General features: G+C 42.9%; 1 protein-coding gene across 1 annotated transcript; it reads right to left on the bottom strand.

Moving 5' to 3' along the window:
* Positions 1–3,135: 3,135 nt before the first annotated feature.
* Positions 3,136–14,456, bottom strand: LOC134637510 (protein shisa-7). Its single transcript, XM_063487960.1, has 6 exons — positions 13,992–14,456; positions 9,399–11,869; positions 8,584–8,738; positions 8,031–8,096; positions 7,557–7,742; positions 3,136–7,351 (listed from the first exon to the last, which is right to left on the bottom strand). The coding sequence occupies exons 2-6, from the start codon at positions 10,151–10,153 to the stop codon at positions 6,402–6,404; spliced, it is 2,112 nt and encodes a 703-aa protein (XP_063344030.1). The 5' UTR covers positions 10,154–11,869; positions 13,992–14,456; the 3' UTR covers positions 3,136–6,401.
* Between the last annotated feature and the right edge of the window lie 692 nt (positions 14,457–15,148).

The raw sequence follows: 15,148 nt of genomic DNA, 5'->3' as shown, positions 1-15,148 counted from the left end.
CTGACTGTATACTGAGTAAATAAGTCTTAAAGGCATTTTTTTCCCTCTATCTCAACAGCAATCTGCACAACACAGTTCAGTGTTTGATTGCCAACAATAGGTTGGGGTAACTAAGCTATTTAATAATGTTTAGTAGTTACCAAATCTGTGCAAAACAGTGAACTTAGGAAGCTCATCCTCAGGCTAAATAATCATTTTATTATTCTTTTCAATTGATTCAGTTATCCAAATCACAAGAGGGGTGAGTAATTTCACGCCTCTCTGAGTTTTAACAGTTTTAACCAGTGTGGTTAAAACTGAGCAAAGAATCTCTTATGATCAGTGTTTGCAGTTTAGATATTAATGTAAATTTATCTAGCTCCTCATTAACGTCTCATCATTTATAGGAAACGGGGTATCCTTTAATTTTTTTTTTTTTTTTACTGTTTTTACAATGTTTGCTGTTGCAGTGCAGATTAAAACTGAAATGACTCAGGTTGACATATGTTAGAGAATATACTACAGTACATAGTGCTACAAAATGCACTATAGTTAGCTTCAGACATTATTGGATGTGTTTTCAGGTTATCTTTTTCTTGCCATCTTTGTGTATTCGAGATCATCAGGTGTGCTGTGCTGAGATAGAGCTCATATACAGCAAATGTCGTCATTTGAGTACTGTAGAAGTCCGTATTATGACTCAGCTTAGTAAAGAGAATCTATTTTAACTCTGCAAGTTTCGATCGCAGTTGCAAAAACCATCAACCGCTGTGAAGAAACTGTCTTTTATGAGAATCTCCCCATTAAAGAGGAAGAAGAGCAAGAGCTGTTGAGTCTGTTGCAGCAGCAAAGCTCATTAGAGTTACCAACCTGAGAAGTCACCAATTAACACCACCTCAGATTAGATCCCACATCAATGGTTCCCAGTGCTGAAGTAGGAAAACCACATCAGCATCAACTCTTTGCGTGAATTAGACATAAATTGCTCCACAGAAACTACTGCTGAAGGAGAGCAATTAAGAGAATTGCTTGGGACGAGCAACAAGAGGACTGGACATAAAGAACAATGGAAACAGAAAATATCTGTATGAGTAGTTTTCTCACTAAATCTTGAAGGAGTGGGACTATAATTTAAATATCTTTTAAATAGAGTGATTCAGATCACACGTGCAGGCTCTACAAGGTCTGTTTGACCATGAACTGTGATTGGGTGGCCCATGAGATGACCTCTACAGTCATGTGACCTAAAACTAGCTGAGATGCTTTGGAATTAATTGAATGGCACCTGAAAAGCCACCAGTGGGAATGCTTTCAACACCTGCAAAGCCTCCAGGTGATGATCTGAAGCAGACATTGCCAAATGTGAAAAAACTGTTATAAAGACAAACAGTAGTTACTTTGAAACTTTGAAGATGTAAACAAAATTATGAAACATATTTTGGTTCAGTTGAGTTTCTTTTCATTCCTGCATACCTAATATGCACATGTAACTGTTTTTGGAAACAGTAAAAATAAAGGAAGAAAAATGAGTGAGTCACAGTGTTCAAACCTTTTCACAGGTACTTGTTTATGGTGTGTTAATATGAGTTTTGAGAGGCGTTGGACAGTTTGGGCAGTGCATTTACTGATATCTACAAACAGTCAGATGATATTATGTTCTGTGTTTTTTGTTTTTTTTTGTCAGTCCTGTGTAAGGCAACAGAAATAGCTTTAAGGGTGAGTTACAGTCTGAGCAAAGCCTTCTTGCACAGCTCATCCTGGAGCCACTGAACCTCCTGCTGGTGAAATGTGCAAACTACAACGACTCTGACGCATCAGAGGCAGATAGTGCCTAAATCAAACATAATCATTTTTGTGCCCTCTTGTGTAGCCCCTGCAAGAATTATTTCTGTGTCAGCACGGTGGCTGTTATCTGCCCCTTCATACATCTCAGTTCAATAAATGTATTCACAGGAGGTTTTAAATATGAGCTGCGGAGCTCTTGTTTCACCATAGGAATCCAGCACGTCCAGCAGTGATATAACTTTGCAGCCCAGACAATCTCGAGCTGTAAATTATATGAAAACAATTCCACCTTTTTCATTTTATTTAAAAGTGCAGTTGTCCGCTCCCAGTAGCACTGCATAGCCATACTGCAGCTTATATAACATCTCACAGGCAGATGATATGGGATTTTATTATACAACCAGTCTGTGTGCTCACTAACCTACTGAACATTAAAAGGGCCTTTTTTTTCCAAATATAGGAGGTGCTTTTAGTTTGACTCCTTATAAAACACCAGTTTGCCTTATGATTACTGTTATGATAACCCATATTTATTAAAATACTGATGCTGAGCAAGCCACTGGTGTCAGATCTGGTTATTATCTTAAAAGTTTGACTCACAGATTGTTACAAATCAATAAATAAATACACTTCAGTGACAGAAGCAAGCTTCCATAGCAGTGTTTTATTTCTGCTCCACTAGATTTTATCAGGTTACTAGTTACATGCAGATTTTACGTGAGAAACAATAATCTGTCGCAGTTATATAATATATAGTGCAATGTTATACTGTAAATATGTCAGAGCAGATATTGTTTATGATAATAACACACTTGACATTTTCATCGTCGGAGACTGTTTTTATATTGCACTATTAAGACATTCGTGCAGGTAAGAGCTCTGAAAACAACTGAAAAGTAGCTCGTTTATCTAAACTACAGAGCTCATTATTCACACTTTGGCTTAGATATGATTTCATTGTGCACCCAGTGAGCACACACGTCAATGTGATATATTGCTAAGTCTTAAATAGGTTTGAGAAAACAGGCACTCGAGGGTGTTTGTAGGTATTATGAAGTGCTTTAAAATGCAGAGGAACAATGTTTACCTCGGGGATTAATAAAGTATCATTTGAAACCCAAGTGCGATGCTGATAACTCAGTTTACAGTGTTAATGTATTTACAAGGAAACTGAATGCTGCTCATCTTTAACATGTCCCGTGCTGAGATGACTGGGAATGCAGAGGTTTTTTTTCTTATGATTTAATGACAAAAGAAAAAGTTGGAAAGCACTTTAAAGTATGGTGCAGGTGAAGTCCTGAATTCACCCAGACAGAAGAGTTGAAAAGACGAGCATTAACACAAGAAAAGAATCAGGTTTTTTTTCCCACCAACTTTATTATACAAATTCTTTGTAAGTCACTGTCGTATTCAAGGGGATCAATGCATTGAACAATAACAAAAGGGTCGTTTCGAAATTTATAGGCATCAAAATAAATCCATGAATTTTTTTTTTCCCAATACTGGACACTGTCCCTGTCCGTTTCAGATGGCCATTAAAGAATCCGCACTCTAAATGAATTCATAATGGTTAAAAACACACACCATATTCATTCATTTCCTTCTGAAAAGGAGCTTTTCAGCTTCACTCGGCTGTCTATTCGCTCTCCTCTGTGAAAAAAGTAAATAACCCCTGTGGCCATCTAGGAGGGTGTGACGATAAAAAGACAACAAAATGTTATGAGTTTGGCACTGTACAGTTCATTAAATACTAACACAGAATTTTTCTGAATCTTCAAATTAATGCCGAAGAGATCACTTAAAATATTCTGATTGTACTAGCTATACAAAATACAATACTTGCACAAATTAGATTAACCATTTATAAAATTGTGATAATGAGCTTCGATGGATATGGCTTGTGAGATATTACAGACTTTGCTACAGACCTTTTGTGGCTCTATTAAAAAAGTCTAACACTACTGTATGTCACCTGTCCTATTTCCCTGAAAAAGACACTGCACTCAAAGCAATCAGGTTTCCATTAGACGCCTGTTTTGTCTCCAACCTGTGTAATAAACATTCATTCGATACATACATACATTATGGCATCATGGGTTCAGCGTGTACAACCCATTTTTAAGTTACTGGGGCAGGCTGCCGCAGAAGAGACAGCAGACTGCGTGTGATGTTAAAATCACTTCTGGCCCATCCCGAACTCATCTATCCCTCGCCGTCATCTACGCGTACGTTTAGAAGGCTGCAGATTATTCAATACCAGAGTGGAAACCTAAGTAATCACTTAAGATCAAGAAGTCATAAGGCCGATGTCTAGGCACAGTACATACAGCTGGAAAAATGGCCATAAAGGCATCAATGACCCTAAAATCCAGACATCCTGTAAAAATGCCTCTCAATGAAATGGAGCTGGCATGCATCAAGATTTGGAATGTCTTAAAAACTCGAGTTTATGACCAGATGTATGAAAAACCAACTAGTCGCGAGAATGCTAGTTATCTAAAAACAATAAACACTTAAATCCCACCAAGTAAAAGAACATCACATCGTAAGATAATTGTTAATAATAACCATAACAGTTATAATAATTATTAATAATAACACTCCATCATATTCATAACAACTACATTTAGCACTGTGTGTAGGAAGATTGTCCAAATGTGTTTCTGTTTATCAGCATTTCATCTCTGTAGCTTTTCCACATGACTGAACACAAAAAAAAGAAAAGGAAAAGAAAGCCGGAGCAAGTTCGTTCTTTGATTGGCGTTATTACCGACGATTTCTGTTTAAAAAAAGAAAAAGAAAAAGAAAAAAGAAAATCCTCTCTCAGTATAATACCTTCCATTGATTGGTCACACGTTCAGCCGTGCTTGTACAGAATGTAAACCTTGAGGACACGATACAAAGTGTGCTTGTATCTGGTGCAAATATCAGGGGCTAGATTTGTGCAAAGTTTAGTCTCTGATTCTCTTTGAACTGTGCTTAAATTTCTCTTGTTTTTTTGTACACATTAATACTTAATACATCATGACAATATCAACACAAAATCAATAGAAAGAGATAGCATTTTATATGGACCACAGATATCACATACTACAGTATATAGGATAGCCCTTAGTATTGAAAAGCGTTGTTATTGATGAAGATTTTTTTTTTCCGTTTCTGTTTTTTTTTTTTCTTCATACTGGCTGAAGTGCGTTATGATACAGCAAGGTCTTTGTCTTGAAGATGGGAAGGGCTTCCTAACCATCCGAGTCTCTTATATGGCACACTGGAGCCGCGCAGGAGAGGACCTCAGGTCGCCCTCGCTCCTGACTCCGAGGGTTTCGGCTTGCTCTGAAGCCAATCCTTCTGTCTGTACAAAATGTTGCTGACTTTTTAATAACTTGTCACCTGGTGATAATAATTAAATGGTGATTGTCAGACCAGCTTCCTGTGTGGGATTTTCTTTGTATCTCCATAAATGGCTTGTAAGGACAGTTGTGTAAGTGCAACCTCTGCGTCATGGTCTATCGTTTGTGCTCTGTGGAGAAGCCTCTGCTCTTCGTTAGAGCGAGTTGCCTCTTTATTGGTAAACTGAACACATACGTCTGTTCTTTTATCTCTTGATTTTGTATGTTTATGTCAAGATTTTTTGGAACGCCATGACTGATGGCTCTATAATATTTGGTAGCCCGTTGTTTTTGTTTTGTTTTTTTTCAAACAGGTAGGTCCTGATCTATAGATGAAAACATTAAGAAAAACTCACCCATAATCTTATATCAGCTTACGCTCCCGTAGTGTAACAGTAATGAGATTGTGAGTTCCTCTGGAGGTTTAATCTAAGGTCACATGGAAAAGTAGGCAACCCATGGAATCAGATCGGTAATGTTGATACGTCCTCAGTTCCTGTTGGGCGGTGGCGTTGTGTCAGACTGCTGTGTGTCGCTCAGAAACAGAGCCTGTCTTGTCCTCTAGGTTATACAGGAAGCAAGAAAGAAAAAATCAGTTCTGTCTCACTGTGTCAGCACGAGGTCGGTGCAGAAGAGTTCAACAGGCACACAGTTCATCATTCAACCTCGTCTGGTCCACCGGGCTCTTCATCTGAGAGTCAGTTTAATAAATCTTCGTCGGTGAGGGCCGAGCGGAGTGGCAGTCAAGGTAGTTGGCTCAGTTCTTTGAAATTCTGTGACAGGATATTCCACATGGGCCTCCGCTTCCTTTACCCTGTTTTTTTCATTAATATCATCTGGTTTCCTATCTAATATGGCTCCTGAGTACTTTTTGAAAAAAATATATAAAAACTAAAGTATGAACGGCATTTCTGTTGGTTTTATTTCACCCTCCCAGTCAGTCCTTCTACAAGTAATGGCACCTCTGTATATGGCAATACGGCAAATTCAGATACAAAATATGGCTGATGTAGGCTATCACATAACTGGAACAGATGTCCCCTACCTAATTTTTAGTTTTTATAAGTAAGTCATATTTAAGCTATTTAATTACAAGATAACACTAATTTGAATAGCCTAAACACATTATACTGTTACAATACTTTATACTTCTAGTTGTATTTCTTGTAGCTGAATGTCTAATAGTTAAATGCAGAAGGGTGATATATTCCTGTCCCTTTAATCTAAACTCTACATTAGGCACTGACCTCACACCGTCACCTCATTTTTACTCCCCGTCCTGATCCCCTGACTGCCTCCTCCCCCGCTCCCTGCTGACCCCCCACCGCCCCCTCCGGGAATGAAATGTAGCTGCTCAATTGTGTTCTGCCGTTTTGCTGCGAAAGCCATCCTCCGGGCGCTGTGGCCCCCTAGTGTTCCCGTTCCCATGACTACTCCGGCTCCGGGCCCCTCCCCAGCCCAGCCCATGCCCCCGCTCATGTGCCCCGTCATAGGCGTGGTCCTCTCCTGCTCCCGTCCAGACGTGGGATGAGAGTTCATCTTGATCATGTGGTGCCGGTCGAGGGAAGGCGTTGCACAGACGTTCTGCTGGGACTGGGCCTTCTGCTGGCGAGGCAGGGTGGGGACGATCCCGCTTCCCGTGTGGGCGTACGGATCTACAACACCCATCCCACCCACGCCCATCCTCTCCTCCAAATGGTCTGGGGACATGAGCAGCCGTTCCTGTCTCTCCTGCCTGTCCTGCCTGTCCTGCCTGTCCTGCCTGTCCTGGGTCTTCCTGGTGAGCGTCTGCGTGTTGGAGTTCTTATTGGAGGCAGCCATGGCTTTGTAGTACTGGTGTTGCTGGTTCTTGGAGAGCCGGGACAGGGTCCCGGTGTTTCCAGGGACATCACCCATGTTGAGCAGCTGGTCGGTGGACTTAACTTTTCTCGGCTTGGAGAGAGTGTCGTAGTTGGGGTTGTGCTGGGGCTCCGGGGGATCCAGAGGGTAAGGATTGGGAGTGGGTGAAGCAGGCATGCCAGAAGGTGGCGGTGGGATCCAGGGCCGAGCCGCATGTCTGGGGAGGGTCCCTCGCCCGCTGAGGGTGTAGTCTCCACCCCAGTGGAGGTGGTGCTGAGACGACTGCAGGGCCGGCTGGGCTGTGTGAGGCCGGCGCTTGGTGGTGCAGTACCCAGATGAGTACTCGTCAAGACCTTTCTCTGCAAGCCAAACAAAAGTTCTCTGAATTGTTTATCACCACAGTAAATAGCATGAGCACATAATGATGCATCGTGCATTTCACAGCACCCGTGTCAAGAGTGTCGCTCTGCTTCAGCACTTACGAAACAGCTGCAGAAAAAGCAGCATAAGGGGAGCGCAGCTTAGACGGAACATGTCTCATTCCTGGAAAAGCACGATACTCACCGAGCCGTTTGAGTGAGGAATATCTGTTGAGCTCAGGCTTGGTGGCGCTCTCGTACGAGGGCGGCAGCTGGGCCAGGTTGTGCAGGGAGTGGTGGAAGGAAGGCTGCGATTTGGTGTTGTTGTGCTTACTGGAGAGCAGGGTGCCTCCAGCTGCCAGCTGAGCATTGTTCATCCGAGGTGTGCGTTCTGCAGAGACCAAAGGGAGAAGACGACGGTGTGTTAAATGAGATTTGCTCCTCTGGATATAGTGCGATGCACATAGCAGAGTGTGAATCTTCTAACATTCACTGAAAGCGACAGATTTGAACTCGCTTTCAGCACTAACACAAGCAACCAAAAATATGATAATCATTATTATTGTTGAAATGAATGAGTCTACTTTTGAGCTCCAAACGAAGCTGAATGAAGTAAATGAAGCATCCAAGTGATTACATGCAATTTACATGGGAGCCCGGCTTTCATCAGCTGCCTTACCGATAGTTGCAGTGTGCTTGGGACTGGAGCCTGATGAGTGGATGAAATTGTGTTGCAAATTGCCCACTGTAAGTGAAAAGAACATGAAGTAATCAGCTCACAAAATGGATGTCAGGCAGTTGAGCAGTGTCTTCAACTAAAAGGAATAAGGAAACTTTACGTGCGTATCTACCTAAATCAATTCATTTTCACATGATCACATAAGCACCCATCATCACATTCTTGTGCAATTAACTACTTTAATACTGAAGTGGAGAATTAGAGACACAGAGGACCCCAAAAGAATCATTTATAGATGACCATGGCCCTCGCAGAGAAATTACCGAGGTTAAAGATTCATTTTTTAGCACATCACTACTGAAAATTCTTAATTTATTCTCTCTCATAAACAGCGGCAAAGATATCTTGATGGAGGAACACAGAAAAAAAAAAGCTGCATCCATTTACAGACGTGACGAGCACAAAGTGCCTCTGCATAAAGAGAGGATGCTGTTACAAAAGTGCACCTCTGATCGTGCTATTCACTAACGCGCTACGAGCCCTAGACTCTCACATCTGTTGTCTTTGCTGGGCAGCCCGGGGGCGTAGAGATTTTTCGGAGGTCTCCCCAGTGTCCCCTGGCCATCTCCTACAGCCAGAGCCACGCTGTTGTTTCTCTCGTCCTGCTGGACTGGGCTCGACTGGTGCCGCAACATGTCCACCAGAGCTCTAAAGATGCCATAAAAAAAGCAATAAAGGAAACATGAGATAAAAATGGCAACAGGGTATGGGCACTAAATTCTTCCCCACATGAATGCTGTTTTTGGATTGCAAATAAGCAACATATCAGCCATCTATGTGAGGATGAAGGCTTAAATATAAATAAATGTGAATGTTAATCTTGTGGTCGGACATTAGGGTTTACACCGTCTTTCATAATCACCAGTTAACTGTGTGGATAAATTTAAGTACAATGATGAATAAAAGTGGAAAATGTGAAACCAAAATAACATGCAGGGCTTCCCTGAGGGGATCAACCAACACTTCGTTTTGGTCTACAACTGTCATCTTCCATGACTGATGCAACTAGTAAAAACACCAAAAGGCCCATCTTTATTGCCAAGACGACGGCCCATATATGAGATAAGAAAGCCAAGAGGAAATCAAAACAGCCACGATTTCCGCAGCAGTCACTCGATGAAGATCAAATATGTTTCAGCTGATGACTAATAACATTTTTCTGGGCCCAGAATGATGAATGTAGGCCATTTATGGAGTCCTGAAAACCTAATTTCATTACAATATCCATACATCAAAATGAAGTACTGAATTCAGCAATTAGGTGTGATGAAATTAAAATAAATAAATAAATAAATGTGTAAGCCTCACCTGGGCATGTTCAGGTCCCTTTGGTTGGCTTCCTGTTGCACCTTGTTGAAGACCACCTTGATGCCTACTGCGACAGCCACCATAAAGACAACCACGCCACCGATGACAAAGCCCGTGTTGTGGCTCTGCTGCTTCAGTGGATCAAAGTCTGGGTCAGAACCTAAGTCATCTGGTGTAATCATGGGCTCCGTCTGTGGCTTGGCCCAGTCTGGAGAGTCGTAGTTTTTACAGTTGTCCTGGTCCAGTTGGCGACTTCGGTCTGGACAGCAGAAGCGGTAGTGGCAGGTTCCGCAGCAATAGATGAATGTGTCCTTGGAACAGTTGAAAGCGCTGTCAAAGTGTCCCATTACATCGTAATATCCTCTGCATCCATCCACCCATACATCCATTACAGGTGCCACCTGGGCTGCACCTAGAGGAGGTGCGAGGGCCTCTGCTGAAGTTACATTCTTGGGGAACATTACCTGGGGCAGGGGTCTCGGAGGAGTCTCTAGAACTTCCTCTGCGTTTTCTGGGAGTGTCTCCGAAGTTTTTGTCCTTCCTTGGAGAGCAGCTGGCCTGAGGTTGGCCTGGATGGCGAGGAGTATGAGCGAGGAGCTGGAACCAGTGTCGGGCTCCTCCGTGAACGGTCTCCCTGATCGGTCTAGGTGCTGAGGAGGTGGGGACGGAGAGGCCTCCACGACGGTAGCAAGAGGGGCAGTGAGGAGGGAGAGGAGGGAGACAGCGAGGACTCGGAGATTGGTGGTGGGCGGCATTTTTACATGACTAAGACATCTATTTTCTTTTATTGAGTCAATGCAGTTGCAACGGTGTATCCGCTTCTGCAGTTTAACCCACTAAAATGGCATGTGATGCATTCAGCATGTACTGGGTACTTGAGTTTCATTCACTAATGCTGGCTGATGAAATCTGAAATCTGATTTTTTGTGTTGTTCGTATTTATAAGGTGTTATAATAATAGAAAAGGTCGGGAACAATAAAAATGAAAAAAACAGTACAAACAGTATCAAAATGTTTTTGTAAGTTTCAATAATTGGTGATAATGGTATTAAAATGTTTTTAATTTCCTGTTAGAAGGGAGCTCTGAAAGTGTAATGACTTCATCTCTTGCCCTCTAAAAACCCCTCTCGATTCGAGAACACTCAAATGGATGCGGTTTTGTAAAAAGCACAGACTGAAAACAACAATCTTCATGCTTTTAGTCCTTAATGCCTCATCCTACATGCCCTACTGAACAAAAGAACAAACATCTCATTTACTACCAGGGGTGAAATTACGCTTTGCAACCACAAAGTTAGGAGCAAGTATTTTTAATAGAATATGGCATTCCTGTACATTCCTGCGCTGATGGCACTTAAAGAATAGACTATGGCCAGTTTTTTGTTAAATGTAAACAAGTTTATCTGTTCTCTTCATTCCTTTTACAGTCTGGCACTACGTACATTCAGAAATGGCACTTGTTTAACCTGTAAGCAAATCCTTTCTGGGGGAAAAAAATAGGAAAAAGATATTAAATCTATTTTGTTTTTATATATTCAGCACTTTTTGCCATAGTAAACAATCAAATGGAAATAAATGACTGCACCGCTGATAAATACTGTCCATTAGTGTGGCCTAGTTTCCATAGAGTACCGCATTATCTCCACGTTAGCCTGTTCTCGGCACCCATCACATCTATAGATACAGTGTGTACTTTATCTCAGTCTTTTCTATGGCTGGATTATTGTGCTCAGTACTCGCCTGGCACGGACCGTTACTGTGACTGGGCTGTGGGTGATAATGAGAATGGCTCTGGTTAAGTGCTAGAAGACCGCAAGCACTGAAAATTGGGAGTAATCATAAAGCAAAGAAACGACTCCCAGCCTGTAAAATACATTGCAAAAATGAGGCAAATGTCATGATTTTAAGTGCTCTGCCTTCAGCTTGTAGGCACAAAATGTTGCCCGTGTCACTCAACTGTGTCGCTAATTAGATATGAAGTGAATGGCACATTGCTTCTCCGTGTGACATGTCTCTCTAAGTAAAATTATTCCTGATTTGTCTCCGATGTTGAAAGAATATCACTTTTGTGGAGAAATATGTAAATGTGTGAAGTTATTGTGTTGGAGGTGTTGGCAATAATAGACAGAGGCAGATCTGTCTCCCACAGAAATTATAATTATATGTAATTATCAAAATGTCCCTATCTGTAGCAGAGAATGTAGGCACAGATGGGGGAGACAGAATGCTGAAATCACCGAGGGCTCCACTTGTTTCAGTTACATGCTCCTCTAACCTTCTGAGGAGAGTTCAGTGGAGGAAAAATGAGAAACACGAAGCACAGCAGCTCTCCCACTGACTAATGTTCCAAAAGAGTTCTCCGGGTGATTTTTTTTCCCCTTCTTGTCGTTTCTAAGCGTTCTGCTTGATTTCCACAACTGTCTTCGGGTTTACGTACGGACAAATCTGGAAAATCGTTGGCCAAATGTCCACTGCAATACAAATGAGAGACATTAGATTAGAAAGCAGCTCTGCGACCTCTTCTCCACACTTACTGACCCTCTTTGTGAGTGTGTGTGATCATTTTGGGTACACACACGCACACCACAGTTATTTTTATTAAATGCGCTATGTGCATCGTGGAAAGCTGCAAGTGTGTGTGCGTGTGTTTTAGTGTGCCTGTTTGGTTGCAGGAGGAACACTCTCCTGAAAAGCCAGTGATAGAGAACGGGAGCAGAGGGATAAATGCAGGGTAGGGATTTAAATGAGCAAAGAGATTGTGGCGAGCGGGAAGAGCCAGAGGTATAGATGCAGAGACGACCATGAGTGGGAGGGCGGTGTGTGGGTGGCACAGAATCAAGTACATTTCTCCCAGCACTTACCAATACAACACATCACACAAACAGCACCACCAAACAGATCTGCAAACACAGTCCATGCCACACGCAAGAGGAGAAGAGAAGTGCTAATCAGGACTGCAAATCAACCGCTGTTGGAAGAGTAAGAGGGAAAGAATGTGAAACAGTAAAGAAACCCTTTACTGTGCGAGTGTGTACATGCGTGCATGTGAGAGAATAAAGCCGGCATTCTGTAAACCCCCTCGTAGTCGGTCTCTGCCTCTCTCCTTTATTCCTCTTGCTCCCCTCCTTTTCCTCTTTCTCCCTCTTTCTGCCTTTCTCTCTTTCTCAGATTCTGTGCGTGGGTTGAGGCAGCTAACTCTCTCAGAATAGCACTGCAGCTCTGTCTGTGTGTGAGTGAAAGAGGCAGTGAAAGAGAAGGGAGGTAGAATCCAATCTACACCCATTAGCCAAGCCAGATTTCAAAGTCACATCTGCATGTCTCCTTCTCAACACGATGACACCTGATGCCTCGCACCGTCATCCGCCAACGCTGCCCAACTCTCCCGTCACCGTAATGTCTGTGCTCTGCTCTCAATCTTTCCACTTCATGAGGATTTTCTGACCAAATCCTTAAACCGCTCCTGCTAAACGTGCATATGCAGATGCCCAACATTGAAATTTTCACCCTGAATGTATTTAAACTACAGAAGACTGATCCATGGCAAAAAACAAAACAAAACAAAAAACCCTGCTATTATTCATAAATCTGGTCCTCTAGATGTCTGTATAGTGTGGTGCTGAAGCAATGCAGCAGAGAGGGAGGGAGAGAGGAAGAACTGTACCAAAGGGGTGAAAGGCACACATTCACATGTGTGAGGAAGCAGCCCTGACTTGCATGGCCACAGGAGGGAGGACAACCCAATCACTTACAACTCCAAATTCCTAGATTTGTCAGTGTGTCAAAGCAAACGAACCTTGGGGCCTCTTTCACTGCAGGAGCTGTGCAAACGGCTGGGCATGCAATCATTTCAACAGGTGTTTGTTGAAAAAATTCAAACAAAATGGCCCCTTTTTTTCCCCTTCTTCTTTTTTTCCTCTAGACGTGCTGTTGCAAAACGCGCTGTGGTGTGAATCCTTTAGGGGGAGGGGGGAGAAATCGCGCAAACAAGTCGTGTGTTGCGTGTGCGCAAAAAGACGTCTAATTGCAGCGAAAGCCGCGCGGAGCAGCGGCTGCTTTTGGTCTCACCGGCGAATATATGCTGCGCAATTACTTTGCATCAGACGAACGGATGTGGACACAGACTCCTTAGACTACACTACATCCTTCATTGTGTTAATAAGTTGCAACTTGCAACAAACAAGCATGCGGGTTATAGACATGACTTGCATCTATCAGTAGGCTAAGAGTGCGTGGGTGTATCCGTGCCGGTGTGTGTGTAGTCCGGCTGGATGAGTCGGTGGGTGCGTGTGATATCAGTGTTCTTAATACCAATATGGTTATAATGTCGCAGTTTGCTGCCACTTGTCGATTAAAGTGATTAAGAGGTGGGGGGAAAGAGGTGTTCGCGGAATAAAGCCCGCAGATGTTTTGTGTGGCGCAGATTTCATTCAAATGTTTTTGTTTGACAGCCTCCAGGTCAGCGGATGCGTCTAAACTGATGCCAAACTCAATTTTCATGCACGCACAAACACACAGAGGACTTATCAATCAGCTTTGATTGCAATTCCGTAATTGGCGTTGCATTAATAAAAGGTGCATAATGTCGTGCCTTACCTGTGCGTTGCTCTGGGGGGGTTGATGCTGAAGAGGAGCGCTGGAAGAGCCTGCGCACTGTATCTCAGCGGTTTCTCAGATGGCAGCCTGTTATTGTAGCAGAAGATGGTGAACTGTTGCTGGATGCGCCACTTATTTTAATTGCCCGTGTGTTTTAGAAGTGCAGCAAATCTCGATCGCTCTTGTTGTGTCTCCATCAGGCTATTGATAATCCATCATGACGGCGGAAAGACGAAGGGGGGGGGGACGCGAGCGGGAGGGGAGAGAGAGAGTCGGTGAACAACGAGATGTTCTGAGATTTTCTGATACATGTGACAAAGCACTTCATCTACACACTACGTCGGAAATTTCCGCCTGGTGTGCGGCACAAGTTAGCCTGCAGAGTAACTATCCCGGACAGCATGCAAAGTAGCCGGATTCGCATGTCAGGTGCGCAAAAATGTGAAGCTTTTCACCAACAAAATATCCGCCAGGTTCACTTTCTCCATCTAGAAACTGACTGAGACTGGTTCAGTTAATCGTCTCCACGCGATAGCCTATAGGTTACACCGCCTAAACTGCGACTGGCCTCACGGAGGTCCACCAGTGGGGGGACGCTGTGATTGGCCGGTCAGACAGGGGCTGATGAGATTCCGCGCTCCGCTGATGGTCAATAGGCCCATTCAACTGGTGGCGTTCATCTTTACTCTCCATTTAATTTCCATCTTTAGTTGCGTGCCCCTGAAGGCCTGCATACGTTTTACTGGCTCTGATAAAAAAAATAATAAATAAACATAAACGAAAAAAAAATGTCGACCAGGGATATGACTGATGTTCTTCCCGAAGAAGTAAAAAATATATAACGAATGAAAAAAAAATGTATAAAAGCCTCCCCGAAAAAACGGAAGAAAACTTGCAAAATTTAAAGCAGCCGGTAAAGTGAGGGGAAGATCCAAAGTGTGTGTTTGTGTACGTGTGTGTGCGAGAAAGAGAGAGAGAGAAAAGAGAGACACAGACATGGTTGCCACAGCAACTGTGTCATTATGTTGGTGGCAATTATGAAAGCGATGAAAACGGGGAAGGGGAGAGGATTGGCGCAAAAGCCTTAACACTGAAGCGTGAACGAAACTGTCAATTAGACTCAAACCTACACTGACAAGTCTTGATTTCTGTGAGTG

This window comes from Pelmatolapia mariae, linkage group LG10_11 (assembly GCF_036321145.2).
Source record: "Pelmatolapia mariae isolate MD_Pm_ZW linkage group LG10_11, Pm_UMD_F_2, whole genome shotgun sequence".
In the NCBI taxonomy this organism is placed as follows: Eukaryota; Metazoa; Chordata; class Actinopteri; order Cichliformes; family Cichlidae; genus Pelmatolapia; species Pelmatolapia mariae.
This window is presented reverse-complemented; position numbering and strand designations above follow the sequence as displayed.

Coding starts and splice junctions, on each gene's coding strand:
- LOC134637510 (XM_063487960.1), bottom strand. CDS start 10,153: ATGCCGCCCACCACCAATCTCCGAGTCCTCGCTGTCTCCCTCCTCTCC. Junction 8,739..9,398: donor AGGGACCTGAACATGCCCAG/GTGAGGCTTACA, acceptor TGGCATCTTTAG/AGCTCTGGTGGACATGTTGC. Junction 7,352..7,556: donor TTCCTCACTCAAACGGCTCG/GTGAGTATCGTG, acceptor TTTGGCTTGCAG/AGAAAGGTCTTGACGAGTAC.